Below are 14,757 nucleotides of genomic sequence, written 5' to 3'. Positions count from 1 at the left end.
AAATGTCCAAGAGGGAGTTACAAGGGAGTGAAGGGGGAGCTCCCCTGGGTGTTCTTGGGAGAGAGGAATGGTGATGAGGTCTAGGGGCTGTAGGATCCATGTCCTCAGGAAAATGTTTCAGGGAGACCCTTTGTCTGTGGTGTTTGTTTGGCTGAGCTATGGCTCAGAGTCTGTCTATGTTCTCTCTTACTGTCCTAGTGGCCTCTGTCCTCTGCCCAGCTCACTTTCCTGTGGCCACCCTGTCTTCCCCCTGGGTGGAAGGAGCCAAGCAGATAATGGAGAGCTGCACAGTGATCTCTAAGCACAGGACCTCAGAGCCCCAGCAACGAGGGGGCAAAACAGAGCTGACATGTAGGAAGGATCCAGAAGGGTCTCTTGGATCAAAGGATGGAAATCAGGCCCCATTTTCACCTCCTTATCCAGAAGTCCTGGTGTGGCACTGTGGGTTAATGTGCCGGACTGCAAGGTTGGTTTGAACTGCAAGGTTGGTGATTCAAGCTCACCAGCTACTTCTCAGAAACCCTATACAGGGTTGCTATGAGTCAGAACCAGCTCAATGGCACTTAACAACAACAACCAAAAGTCGGGTTCTTGTCTCAGATGAAATAATCTCTGTTTCCTGTGTTATATCTCCCTCTGGAGTCCCCAAGGAGACTTGACTTGTGGTTACTGTCAGGAGTTGTACCAGGGATGCTGACTAGCTCCAATGGGTGTGACCAGGCACAGTGATGGACTCTGACCTCCAGGATGCATAGGCAGTCTTCAATCATGTTTAGTATGGATCTCTAGGCTGCCCTACCTCCATCCAAGTGCAAGGTGAACCCAGAGAGAGAATGTGAATTGTCTAGAAGACACCTCGTTCCAGTGTCTAGAGAACTGTCCTCCAAGGTAGATGTACTGCTCGGGGGGAACGCTGTCCCTAAGGTTACAAAGAAAGGACCCAGTGAGGTGTTTCATAGGGCTGAATGGACAGGCAATGGCCTAGAAGGTTGGTTCTTCAATGTCCCAAGTTTCCATTCACAGGGCATTGTATCAAGATAATCTGTGTCTCTGCTGTCAACCTGAGTTCTACCCACAGATCCCAAGCACTGGAGATGTTCCCACCTGGGACTCAAGAATCCTGTGACATTATTGTTGGGGATGAGAGACTCCTGTGAGCCCATAGTCTGAGATGGAAGAAAAGGCAGATTCCGTGCAATAATGATTCCATTCCACACAATGAGCCCCCACACCCCCAAGACTGATGAGATGGTTCATGGGACCATAGCCAGGTTTTTCCACAGACCAAAGACCCAAAGTGCTGGGGAGTCCCACCCTGATTTACTGATGATTGATTGGGCCTCAGGCCTCTAGTAATACTTTTTCTGGGATATCTGGTTTGCTCCAGGCCAGGTCTCTCTGTGAGGAATAGAAGGGTTCCAGCTCAGACCCTCCAGGAGACTTGATATCACAAGTCAGGTGTCAGTGTGTGTGAGTTCGTTTTCTGGAAGCTAACCAGGTCCTATCTTCTCACTGTTATAAAGTCCTTTCACATTATGAAAACCAAGGCCTCTCATTCCTGGGATACCAGCAAACAATGGCTCTTTCCTCCCATGTGTCTGCCAGTGCTTCTGGGTTTACACAGACTGTGTTCTGAGCTCCAGGAGTCAGTCCATGAGGTGATGTGTGTGTTGTGTGGTTTCTCCTCCTCCATTTAATAAGTAATTACTATACTTTTGTTATGTGTCAGGCACTAAGCTAGGCCCTGGGATTTCACAGACCTGGTAGCGTAGTGGTTACGAATCGGGCTGCGAACCTTAAGGACAGCGGTTCGAAACTACCAGCCACTCCGCGGGAGAAAGATGAGGCTTTCTACTCCCGTACAGATTTACACCCTCGGAAACCCTGTACAGGGTCGCTATGGGTCGAAACCGACTCGACGGCACTTAACAACAACAACAACAAGACAGATGTAGTCCCTTTGCTTTGAAGTTTACATTGTACCAGAAAGCCAGGTGTTGAGTAGAAATTATGGAACTAATGAGGTAATTATAATCAAGAGATGGGTATTGAAGGGAAAATATTTGGTGCATCCAGAGCATGTAATGGGGTCTGAGCTGTTCTGGAGATCAGAGAGCTCCGCTGGGTAGAAACCTGAACACTATGGATATTATCAAGCGAAGGTTTAGAGGTGAAGAGCATGGTGCTGAGAGAATGGTCTACAGGTGGACAGATTGTGGCTGAATGGAGGAGCTGACAGAGTCTAGTGAGCTAGCTCGATGGTGAGGAGGACTAAGGTAATCCTGATGAGGTCTTTCTGGACTATAAGAGATACTGAGAAGGGTCACGAGCCCTCCTGAGGGATTCCAGGCTATGGAGTAATGTTGCCTACCTCTAGTGGACTATGAGGAACGTATCTAGAAGGAAAAGCCACTGTGGTGAGCAGTTTTTATTCAGTGTCGTTTAATCTTTAAGCATTTTCCATATATACATATAATTTTAATGTAGTGTTATGTCTCTGAAATCTTAGTCTCTCTCACTCCAAATTCTCTGTATCATTTACTCAAGCAGATTTCATCATGTTAAAGATTTCATGTCTGATGTAAGATCATGTTATCTTCACAGTATTGGGGTTCTGGTTACAATTACACCTTGCTTGAATACTGGGATAATGGGTCTAAAGGTACAAAAGGAAGTAGCAGCATATTTTGCGTCCTCAAGAGGGCCAGATTCCTAGAGTGCACAAAGCTTTATTCCTCTCTCATCCCCCGACCCTTTTATCGCAATAGTATTGAGAGATTTATCTTCAGGCTAGCCATTTCAGGCTTTCAATGCTTTGAATCTACTCCTTAGTCCTTTCAATGTATTGTCCATTTCTGAAATCTTAGTATCAATCTTCTGTATTTCTAATGTTGTTGTTGTTGTTATGTGCCATCGAATCGGTTCCAACCCATAGCGACCCTGTATAGGGTTTCCGAGGGTGTAAATCTTTACGGGAGTAGAAAGCCTCATCTTTCTCCCGCGGAGCACCTGGTAGTTTCGAACCGCTGACTTTAAGGTTCGCAGCCCGATTCGTAACCACTACGCTACCAGAGCTCCTGCTATTTCTAATAGCAGGTTTTATATTGCCTCAAAATTGGCGTTTATTTTATGTGCTTGTTCTTGTATTCTTGGTTTCCTGAATTCTTCTGAAGTTTTTCTGTGTTCTTCTTGCTTTTCTCAATCTTTCTGTCAGTCCTTTGAAAGTACCTAAATATCATTCTTCTGGATTCTTTTTCAGTTAATTCCATTACCTTTTCTCCCTCAGAAATGTTTTCTGGCTCTGCATCTTGGTTATTTGTTTGAGCCATCCTCTCTTGTTTCTTTGTGTGAGATAAAATGGTTCATTATCTCTGGGGCATTGTGATGTTGTCATATTTGTATTTAATTGATGATTGTATGTTGATGTAGTCTTAGGCTCTCCGCAGCTGTCTCCTGTGATATAGTTAGAGAATGAAAGCATGTGTACCATTCTTCATTTGCTATTTGCTTGTCTTTGCTTAGGGTGGGTTTGGCTGGTGGCTGCTGCCTATCACTGACCAGGTGGGATAGGAGCTGGTGTTGGCTCTTGCCTAGTGGTCAAGTGGGTATGGTTGTGGCTGGGATGTATGGGCACGGTTGCTGTCTCCTGTTGTGTGGGAATGAGAAACCTACACACACACACACACATGAAAACCAAACAGAATAAACAAACAAACAACTAGAAATGAAAAGAGAAAATAATAAAGGAGAAAAAAGAAATAAAAACAGGCAGCAAGGAGAAAAAAGAATATAATGAAAAAGAAAAAAGAGGAACAGGAAACTAGAGCTACAGGAGAGAAATAAACATAAAATAAAAGGAAGGAATAGAAAACCCAGGGAGAAGGATGATGAGAAAGAAAGAGAGTAGAGAGTAGTAAAGAAAGAGCTAAGGGAAAAAAGAAGAGTAGAAATGAGACAATGAAGAAAAGAAAGAAAAACAAAAGTGGAGATAAAATTCAAGGGGATGGAAAGAGAAGAAAGAATAAACAAATAAAAACAACGAAACAAAGAAAGGGGGAGGAAAATCCCATGCAACTGTTGGACCTGTAGAGGAGAAAACTCTGAGTCTTCTGCCAGCCAAGGAGCTCAGGAGATGTGGGAAGGATGTGACAGAGGAGCCCCTGGCCCTAGATGGACTTCCTATCAGCCTTGGTGTTATCTATGTTCAGGGCACTCAATCCGGAAGTAGTTCATGGAGGCCCTTGATGGGGCAGGTTTCATTATCTGTTAGGACCACAGTACATCTGGAAGCAAAGAGACTGGTTATGAGGATTTCTGCTTGAGTAATTCTGGTGTGGCGCAGTGGGCTAATGCGTCAGACTGCAAAGTTGTTTGAACTTCAAGGTCGATGGTTCAAGCTCACCAGCTGCTCCTTGGAAACCCTATACAGGGTCACTATGGGTCAGAATCTACTTGACGGCACTTAACAACAACAACAACAATGCTAGTCTAGTGACTCTGCAGGTTCTGTAGGTCTGGAATCCACAGAATCTGGCTGAATCCAGGCACCCAAAATGGTGCAACTGGCCCCTGCCTCACACTGGCATGGCTTACAACCACTTGGGTCTGATCTCTGGGAAAACAGCATCTGCACTGGGAGTGGATGAAGGTGGAAGCTGGTCATACCTCTAGTCACCAGGGGTATGTGGGGGAAATGAAGGAATAGCACCTTTCCTGTCGCCTGTGTGAATCTGCTCTACCAGGCACTTTCTGTCACCAAAGCTACTCACAAAAGTTCAGATGGTTGTGCTGCATCCAATCAGGCATTCACCTGTCTTTATCCCTCTCTCATCGTCCCAGCTCAGCTTTTCCTCCCAGGGAACACTCAGTCCACATCTCTAATCTTTCCTCTGAAGTTCAGGGTTCCAGGATTTTCATCTGTGTCTGTTTCATCTGGTCTCCCATATCTTTGTTGTAGAGGGTCCATGTAGTGTGTCTGCCTAGTCCATCATCTTGCAAGAAGTCATCCAAACACAATAGACTTTGAAAATGTTGCTAAACACATAGAGGGACATTTTACAATGATGAAATTCATCAGGAATGTATAACAAATGGAGTCCTGGTGTGGCGCTGTGGGTTAATGTGCTGGACTGTAAAGTCAGTTTAATCTGCAAGGTTGTTGGTGGTTCAACTCATCAGCTGCTCTTCGAAAACCCTATGCAAGGTTACTATGAGTTGGAAATGACTCGATGGCACTTAACAACAACAACAATATAACAAATATAAACATACACCAAATAACAGAGCAGCAAAATAAAGGGAAAATTAACAGTTCAATAATAATACTTACAGACATCAATACTCCACTTCAATAATGGATCAAACAGGGAGACTGAAGATCAACAATGAAAAGTAGACTGGAAAGACATAACAACCAGTAATAATTCCTGGAGGTAACTAAGGAACCCCTTGCAGTTTGGGGTTGATCCTGCAGTAAATATTTGTGTCAGGAGATAATAATTCCTGTTTAAAAAAAAAAATAAGGAAAATGAAGAGAAGAAGTAAAAGAGAAGAGCTTTTGAATCCCTTGCAACTTTCTCAGAATGTCTTACAGCTTCTCCCAGGTTCTGGGTCCCACCCAGGACTGTTCTGTACAGACCCTGGCGCTATATTCAGGGTGGTGTTTGTCTCCCAGACCCCCTCCTCTGTTCACCAAACCTGTTCCCCTGTTCGCTGCTATTCCCCAACTCTCAATGCACAGCCAGGTACAACAATTCTGAGTCTCCCTTGGTCTTGTAGGCCCAGAACATTCATAGACCACACTCACCTCATAGATAGGAACAGCTGCCCGATTGCTATACAAGGGGTCCTGGGTAAGAGAGAGAGAACATCAGGAATTAGGCAAGGAAAAGGGTCATAAGGACCAAGGCCTAAATGAGCTAGTACTAGAGCCCCAGTATGGAAGGTTCTTGTCCTTACAGCCTAGAGCTCATCTTTCTGGGTCTGCTTTTGGTCATATCTCATTAGGAATGACCACCTCTGGCCCCTGAACATCATATCCCCAGCTTGTCTGTAATTGTACACCCAACCCATTCATACTGCAGCCTCATCCTTCATGATTGTTAACCACAGAGCCCAGACTGCTGCTCCCAGGGGTCACTCTGTGCTCCTTGATGTAGTACAGGGTCCTCTTTCATGTTGACTGTGAGGACACATGCTGGGCTCAGGGCAGGGCTAGGATGGTCCATGACCTTGATGAGAAGTCCAGCTCCTAGCCAGGTAGGCCTAGCCCTCTCCCAGATAATCTAGGAGGAGTGGTGAGTCAATGCTGTACTGTGAGACTGACCAGTCTCACACCCTGTTAGAACTCCCTGGTGAGGTGGCAAGAAGGGATGGGCTTACCGGGGAGGTAGAGCTGACAGAGTGGCCCTGGCCTGGAGAGAAGAGATAGGAGTTAGCACTCAGAGCCTTGAAGAGAGTTTGGGGTCCCTCCTCCCAAGAGGTGTATAGCTCCAATAAACTGAGGAAGGAGAGAGCATCTCCCAGGGGTACACCTTCAGTCATTTGGGTGCCAGGGACAGAAGTTGGGCTGAGGAGGTGACCCACAGGTCACAGCTGACAAGGTCACTCTGGGGTCCTCCATCCTGAGGGGTTTATCCTTCCTTGAATCTCCATATAAGGGCCAGAGATCCCAGAGCATAACAGGCCAGGATGGACAGTGTGTGGAGGTCCTGGGGCCCCCATTCTTCCTAGCTAAGTGTGCACTCACTGGGGGTGGAACCTGGAGGCCGCTGATGTCCAAGGTCATCCTGGTTGCAGACCCTAGGGAGAGTCAAGATGTTTATGAGGGCTCAGGGAGAGGTCATGGGGTTTTAGGTCAGAACAGAGGACAAGGAAGTGCTTTCAGGAAGGATATGAAGACCTCCTTCCTCCATCACCGAGGTGGTAGGTTGGCCTGGCCTAGATGGGGATCTGAAGAGAAGCTTTAAAAAGTCACATCTGCCAGTAGACAGGGATGGGCAATTTGGACATTGGCTACCCAAAATGGGGGGGTGAGGGGCTACAAAGGCAAGAAGTGACTGGCTTACAAGCTTTCATGAGGGAACCTAGATCCAGAGGGCCTGGAGGAAGGTAGCATCACCAGTGAGTAGTATTCAATCTGACTAGCCAGGGCTGATGCAATGAAATGCAGACAGGTCTCTTGTGATACAATAGTGAATAATTGTTATCAGGACTGATTGTGAGGGTTGGAAATGTAAAGGTAGACATTTTATAGCAAGGAGGGGAGTGATTAACTTTTCAGTCTAGGAGTGGAGGTCCCTGGGACCATCAAGGGAGAAGAGCAGAGAACAGGACCCTACCCAGAGAAGCAGTGATGCCTGAAATGGAGCCAGAGATGATGAAGTGGAGCGATGGAGCAGCTGGAGACTTTAGATCCAGAGAGGGAGAGCAACTGTGTGCTGAAGACCTGGGGGCCACGGGGGAAGGATGGCATGGAGGGGATTGTAACCATGGCAATGAGACGATATACGATAGAATGAATGTAAAACTAATATTCTCCCATGTAAACTATCACATAATTCACAATAAAACATTTTTTTAAAAAAGTCACATCTGCCCTGGACACAAAGGGAAGGACCCTCAAGAGAAAACTAACTCAAAAGGGACCTAGAACCAGGGAAGGAGCTGATCCATGAGGGTTTGATGGAGTAGCAGGTTCATGGCTCTCAAGAGACCATAATGGTCAGATGGGTCAGTTAGTGTCAGGACACTGGAAGAACTTCAGGGCAGCCTAGATTTTCACTGAATGTGGTGCACTTGCTGAAGAGATACAGTCCCTGCTCAGGTCAAGAGACGCTGGAATATGACAATGGTCTTGTCTAATCTCCATGGCCAAGAGATGCAGCCATTCCGATCAAGTCTGGGACTTCATCTTACATGTGGGGACTACAGTTAATGCATCTGAAATCTCTGGGGGGCTCAGACCCCCAAGGTAGACCAGGCTCTTTCACTGTCTTCTATGTGATTTTGACCAGGACAACCCCTCAGGACCTGGGTTCATAATCCCCCTTAACAAGAGGGGCCATTCACTGAGCACTTTCTACTTCTCAGGTACCATTGTTGGTTTGCTGTGTGAATGAACTAGAATTGAGGGTCAGGGCCGTAAATGCCCTAATCTATACATGAAGAGGTTGTCCTGGTGTGCAGTATAGATCAGTGCTGGTCTACTAACTGCAGGGTTGATAGTTGGAACCCATCAGTCACTCCTCAGAAACCCGATACAGGGTTGCTATGAGTCAGAACCAATTCAATGGCATATAAAAACAACAACGGAAATGAAGAGCCTGGAGACCCAGCCAGAGGTCAACACAAGGTAAGAGACAGTCTGCAGAGAAGGAGAAAGGAGGGTTTCTAAGGGTGTTGGGAGTTATGGAGAGACAGGTCTGGGATCTGAGGACGGGGCTGCCTTCCTTATGACCTGAGTTAACCTAGGGGACACAGAGTCAGGGTGGGAGATGTGTGGTCATACCCACCATGTCCTGATGAAGAACAGGAAATACCCCAGGGCAGCTGCCACAGCCACTCCAACCAGGACCCCTGTCACAATGCCGGCGATGGCCCCAGCAGAGAGGCCCAGGACTTGTTCTCGTGCTGGAATGAGAAGATATTGCAGGGGAAACCTCAAGGGGCCCTGCAGGCCAGAGGGCCTGGTTGGGGCAGCGGAAATGCCACTCAGTCTCTGTGTGTTGTCATCAGAATATCCTGCCAACACACCCTCTGTCTTGGTTACTACATTTTCTGTTTCTTCGGCATGAAACCTTGTACTTGCTCTAACTCTGTTCATCCTCCACATTTAACCAAGCCTGTGTCCTGTCCGTTTTCCTCTTAAGGCCTCTCATATTGTGCCTGTCCCTCTTATTCTTCTCCTCCATTACTACGTACAGATCTCAGCAACCCTGATTCGTTGTACTATTAGCTACTGTGTTCAGAGTTTCCCGTGTGCCAGGCAACCATGAGAAACACTTCACATACATCTTATCTGATCCTTCAGTGTCCCATGAGGGAGGGAGGTGTGCTCCCCATTGAAGGTCACAGAGTTGGTAAGTGATGAAACAAAATTTCAACCCAGATCTGCTTGACTTTACAGCTAAGAACAACAAAAACAGTCACGAAAGTATAACAGCTGTTACCACTTTGACTCTGTGTGTGATCCTAGGCTAAGGGCTTTAATCTCATTAACCTCATAGTATGTTTCCTTATAACAACCCGAAGATCCAGGTTGTTGTTACAGTTTTACAGATGAGGACACTGAGGCTCAGGAAGATTGAGTGTCTTGCACAGAGTCAACCAGCTCACAAATGTCAGAACCAGGAAAGCAACTAGATGGCAGGAGTCTTGATTTGGCTTCTTAACCATATGGTTCTACCATATTGGGGAGGCATTCTATCCATCTTAATGTCACATCCACTTACATCCACTTTACACTGAGGACAAAGTCGGTGCCTTGGTGGACTAAGTGAACTCTACAGGAGAAGAGGTGGGAGGGCATGAGGTCACTCACAGCTCACGTTCAGGGTGGCAGGGTCACTTCTGCAGACAATGGCTGGGTTGGAGACCACACATTGATAGGACCCTCCATCTTCCTTCCTGACATCATTGATGATGAGGGTCCTGTTGTCCTGGGACAGCTTTATCCTCTCAGAGAGCCACAGACTCTGGCCATTGAAGGACCATTGAATGGATGTCCCCCTGTAACTGCCATGGCAGGTGAATGTGACAGAGCCCTGGTGTTCTGTGACCATGGTGCTGTTGACTGCGATTCTGGGTTTGTCCCGTGTCCCTGCAGACAATCAGAGAAAATGATGTCCTTGGTGTAGCCATCCTGGTCCCAGATTAAGGTTGCCAATGGGATCCCAACTGCTGGGCTCAGGAGGGGCTGCTCTAGGGAAGTCCTGAAGGGAAGAGCTTGACCCCTTCAGAGGGTGACCTCTCTCTGCTCTAGATTGCCACAATGAAGGCTAGCAGTGTTGTCTAGACCTGGGAATGCCTTGAATGAACATCTCTGAGGTCCCTCCCAAGTGTCCATGTCTGCTCACCTCTCTACCTTTGCTTTCACCTCCCAACAGGTATATATGATTCAGATATACCCTCCTTGTGTGTCTATGATGCTAAGCCCAAATGCTCTCTGATCAGCCTCCATCCCTAAAATGACTAAGTCCTAAGATCATTAGAATGGTTGTCTCTATGTGGGGCTTGGCTGGGGAGAAACTGTTTCTAGGCAGGGAAGGGACTCCTGTTCAAATTTCAGCCAAGCAGTAAGTAGATAGCCATATCAGGGGGACAACAACACTAGTGATGGTCAAAAACACCACAGCATGGTCAATCCTGTACCCAACGACAAATCAGAAAGGTGGGAAGGAAGGAAGAATGGAAACAAGAATCACAGGGAGGAAGTGGGATGAGTGATGTTACAATGAGGAGATTTCAATCATTGAAAGGAAACGAAGTTTATAATTTGTTGAATACAAAACTGGTTATCTGCTTTGTAAACCTTAATTCACAATAAAAAGTTTTTAAAAAAGAGTTAAAGAGTAAAGATGTAACCTTGAGGACTAAGGCATACTCGACCAAAACCATGGTATTTTCAATCTCTTCATGTGCATTCCAAAGCTCAACGTTGAATAAGGAAGATCGTAGAATCAATGCATTTGAATTATAGTGTTAGTGGAGAACATTGAAAACATCATGGACTGCCAGAAGAGCAAACAAATCTGTTTTGGAAGACGTACAGCCGGATTACTCCTTGACAATGATGATGGTGAGACTTTTATCTTTCATACTTTGAACATGTTATCAAGAAGGACCTGTCTCTGGAGAAGACCATCATGTTTGGTAAACTGAAAGGTCAGCAAAAAAGAGGAAGACCCTCTAACAAGAGGGAGTGACAAAGTGGCAGCAACAGTGGGCTCAAGAATACTGGTTATGAGGATAATGCAGAACCGGACGGTGTTTCCTTCTGTTGTACGTAGGGTCTCTGTAAGTTGGAACTGACTCGATGACATCTAACAACAACAATACTTGGAAAATCTAACTTTTCCCACCAAGGAGTGTCTTCTGAAGGAGGAACTGAATGGGGAAACTGCTTCATCACTTCACAGCTGAGGAACCCCCAGAGGCCTGCACCCTCCTTGGTGTTACAATCCCATAGTTCCTCCAACATTGGGGTCCCAGGTCCTACTCTGTCCATTCTCTGTGTAGATATTCTACCCACCCCCATGTCCAAGGTCACAGACTTAACCCTCCCATCATCTCCTTTCCCTCTCCTTTGCACTTTGCTGCCTCATCTGGGACATGGCCCTGCCTGGAGAAAGGGAAGGTCATTTGCTGTCTCTTGTCCTACAGCACTGAGGGAGGGGGTAGAGTAGGGTGGCTTAGTGCCTTCCTCCTGTTCACCCTCCTGTTAAGGCCGTTGTCTCTTCTCCTGGCAAATGGTTCAGTGCAGTGTCTGAGCCTCTACTGCTTCCTGAAGCACATGGATCAAGTGATGAAGCACAGGATGAGAGCCAAAGCAGACAGTTCAGGGGCAGAAAGATTAACCATAGCTTTGAAGACTCAGCCTCAAGACATCACAGCAAAAAAAAGTGACACAGTGCCTTGGGGGCTCCCCTGGGACCTGCCGGTGATGGTCTGTCTGAGACCCTTTGACCTTTTCCTCAAGGTCATGTGCAGATGGAGGGCCTGAGGCAGCCCTTCCCTCCTTTAGCTTCTTCTAGGTGCTCCAGGGTTGGGGAGAGTGGAGACTGGATCCGTCCATCCCTGCTCCCTGCAACAAAGTGCTGCTAGAGTCTGTGGCTGGGAATTCCCAGGTCTTGAGATTTGTTTTCACTGATTTTTCCTGAACTTAATATCCAAACCCTGATCCTAGAATGTGATGGAAAGGAGATTTAGGCACATCCAGGACTGACCAGGGTCTGACAATCTGATTGCGAAGTAGAATTACCTACATCTGACCCAGCAAAGTTTTAGAGGGGAGTCACTTACGGCATACACGAAACCGTCCAGACACTAGCTCACGCTGAAAGTCGTTATTTAGGACTTGTAAGGTGTAGATTCCTGCATCCTTCTGGGTGACTTTCTGGAAGAGTAGGGTCCCGTTGGGGTAAATTGTTTCTCGACCAGTGTGGGCCACTCCGAGGGCAATTGATTGATTTTCTGTTAAGTATGCTAGAATTTGTTGGCTGAGCCGTGCACTGTCCCCTTTGTACCAGCTGTAGCCATAAGAATTCTCTGGCAAATTGTAGACGAGCAGAAGAACATCCTTCCCTTCGGCCACATCGAATGGCATGGGTTCAACAGTGAGTTGAGCCTCAAGGGATGGGTTCCAGAAGGTTAACAGTGAGACTAGGAGGAAAGACAGAGAGGTCAGTCAGTGTTTGGATGTCTATATTGGGAAGGAACGTGGGGGCCTTAACACTGGTCTCTTCCAGTCCCTGGGCACGGATTGTGTGTCCTCTTCCTAGTTCCAGCTCAACATCACAAACACCCTTACTGAGAGATGACTGCACATGTGGTAAGTAGCACTGTCTCTGCCCAGGTCACCTCATTCTCCTCCTCACCTCACTGCTCTCCAGCAGCTCTGACCTCTGCTTTTCCTCAAGCACATGGAACACACTCCATCTCAGGGCGTTGTCTTTGCTGCTTCCTCTACCTGGAATCATCTGTCCCCTGATACCCATGTGGTTTATTCCTCCACTATGTCAGAGTTCTGCTCCATGTCACCTCTCTGAAGGTGTCTTTCCCTCCCTCCAATCTAAATGGCATCTCTCTCCACTCTCAACTTTGTTGTTAGGTACCATCGAGTCGATATTGACTATGCACAACAGAATGAAACACTGCCTGGTCCTATGCCAACCTCACAATTGTTGCTACTCCTGAGTCCATTGATGCTGCCATTGCACCAATCAACCTCACTGGGGGTCTTCCTCTTTTTCTCCGACCCTCCCCTTTACCAAACATGACCTCCTTCTCTAGGGACTGGTCCCTCCTGATAATAACGCTTACCTTACCCTGTTCTACTTTTTTCTGATTCTTTTTTTTTTTTTAATCACACATATGAGTGCCTGTCACAACACTACTGATCTGTTTGCTGCTTTTCTCCCAACTAAAACGTGGGCTCCATGGGGTGAGGACTTGTTTAGTTCACTGTTATATCTGGGTGCTTACAATAGGTCTGACATCTGTTGGATCTGGGTTATTGGGTTGAATGAAGTAATAAAAGTCCACATGAGGCTACCCTTCCATGAAATGACTCCCAAACAAACAAAAATCCTAAAACCATCAAGTTGATTCTGATGCACAGTGACCATACAGGGTATGGTAGAGTTAGCTGCTTCTTAAGGGCTTCTGAGTCCATTGATCTTTACGGGAGCAGACAGCCTCATCTTTCTCTTCCAGAGCTGCTGGTGGGTTTGAATCACTGTCCTTGCAGTTAGCAGGGTGAGTAGCCCAATGGCTAACCCACTGTCACAGGGCTCCTTAACTGTCTCCAGCTCCCTCCAAGTCTGCAGTCTAGTTCCAATAAATATAAAGGGGATGTCTAAAGTTGGCGAGTTTATGGCCATGCCACCATGAATGCGCCCTGTCTCATCTGATCTCAGAAGCTAACCAGGGTTGAGCCTGGTTAGTACTTGGATGGGAGACTGCCTAGGAACACCGGGACTGTAGCCTTGGACTCCTGGTGTGGCACTGTGGAATAATGCATTGGACCACAAAGTCTGTTTGAACCACAAGGTCAGCAGTTCAAACTCACCGGTCGCTCCTAGGAAACCCTATACAGGGTTGCTATGAGTTAGAACCACATTGACAGCACTTAACAACATCAATAACGAGGTTGGGAAGGGCAACATTTAAAGTCCCTGATTAGGTTGTTTTCTGGAAGCTTTAATATTACAGACATTACAATTTCTGTTATCAGTTTTAGTATTGGATGAGGGCTACATTGTTTAAAATGATCAAAACAAAAACCAACCAACGAACCTATTGCCTTAGAGTCAATATATAGCATGATAGCAATTGAATTTCCCTTCTCATCTCAGGGTCCAGGAATCCCCCTTGGGCCCAATACTCAGTGATTATACTCCAGTGTCCTCTCCCCACAAGCTCCAAAACTGGGTTCTCTATCACTTCACACAACCTTCCCGTGGAGGCCCCAGCCAGTCCCTGCATTTGTCCCTATCCACTCCTGGGCAGCATCCCCTCTTACCTATGAGCAGAGGCCCTGACCAGGAGATTCCCCCTTTGCAGGAAGAGGCTGAGGGGAGCTCCATAGGTTTCTACTACCCCATTCAGATCAGCAAATCCCCTGGCACCAGAAACTCCGCAGCTGTGGTTTGGACAGTTCAACCAAGCCTCCTCATTGCTTTATGCCCAGTCACATGGGTTGGGGGTGGGTTCTCTACCAAGAAGTCTCTCTTTTTCATGCCTACTCACTCCTTCCTCTTTGCCCTCCACCATCTTCCCTGTGTGAGTTTCATTTCCTGAGAAACACAGACTTCTGCTCTCCTCAGGTCTAGCCCTTCCTCCCATCCATATCCCATGGGTGAAGTGAATCAAGCACTTGAGTCATTAGACGTTCTGGACAGAGGTCCACAAGCTTCTTTTCCTCAACGCTTGTTTTCATCCTCAGAGCAGAAGCCCTAGGGCCTATGTCAGGAAACTTGTAGCAGGGCATTTCATCAGACTTCATGAAGCTTTTGAGGTGTCCCCAGGTGATGGCTT

General features: G+C 46.8%; 1 protein-coding gene across 1 annotated transcript; it reads right to left on the bottom strand.

Moving 5' to 3' along the window:
- Positions 1 to 1,341: 1,341 nt before the first annotated feature.
- Positions 1,342 to 14,493, bottom strand: CEACAM1 (carcinoembryonic antigen-related cell adhesion molecule 1 (biliary glycoprotein)). The gene is made up of 8 exons (XM_006871507.1): positions 14,466 to 14,493; positions 12,022 to 12,381; positions 9,542 to 9,820; positions 8,514 to 8,631; positions 6,749 to 6,801; positions 6,382 to 6,413; positions 5,807 to 5,848; positions 1,342 to 1,398 (listed from the first exon to the last, which is right to left on the bottom strand). Exons 1-8 carry the CDS (start codon positions 14,491 to 14,493, stop codon positions 1,342 to 1,344), a joined length of 969 nt encoding a protein of 322 aa, XP_006871569.1.
- Between the last annotated feature and the right edge of the window lie 264 nt (positions 14,494 to 14,757).

Source organism: Chrysochloris asiatica, unplaced genomic scaffold (assembly GCF_000296735.1).
Source record: "Chrysochloris asiatica unplaced genomic scaffold, ChrAsi1.0 scaffold00168, whole genome shotgun sequence".
In the NCBI taxonomy this organism is placed as follows: Eukaryota; Metazoa; Chordata; class Mammalia; order Afrosoricida; family Chrysochloridae; genus Chrysochloris; species Chrysochloris asiatica.
The sequence above is the reverse complement of the archived record's forward strand: the minus strand, read 5'-3'. Positions and strand labels throughout refer to the sequence as shown.

Bases quoted from the DNA above. Each gene is read 5' to 3' on its own strand.
- CEACAM1 (XM_006871507.1), bottom strand. From the start codon at position 14,493: ATGGTGGAGGGCAAAGAGGAAGGAGTGA. The intron at 9,821-12,021 runs GTAAGTGACTCC...GATTGTCTGCAG, and splicing joins TGGACGGTTTCGTGTATGCC to GGACACGGGACAAACCCAGA. The intron at 1,399-5,806 runs GTGAGTGTGGTC...TATTCCTCACAG, and splicing joins CAGCTGTTCCTATCTATGAG to AGAGACCTGGCCTGGAGCAA.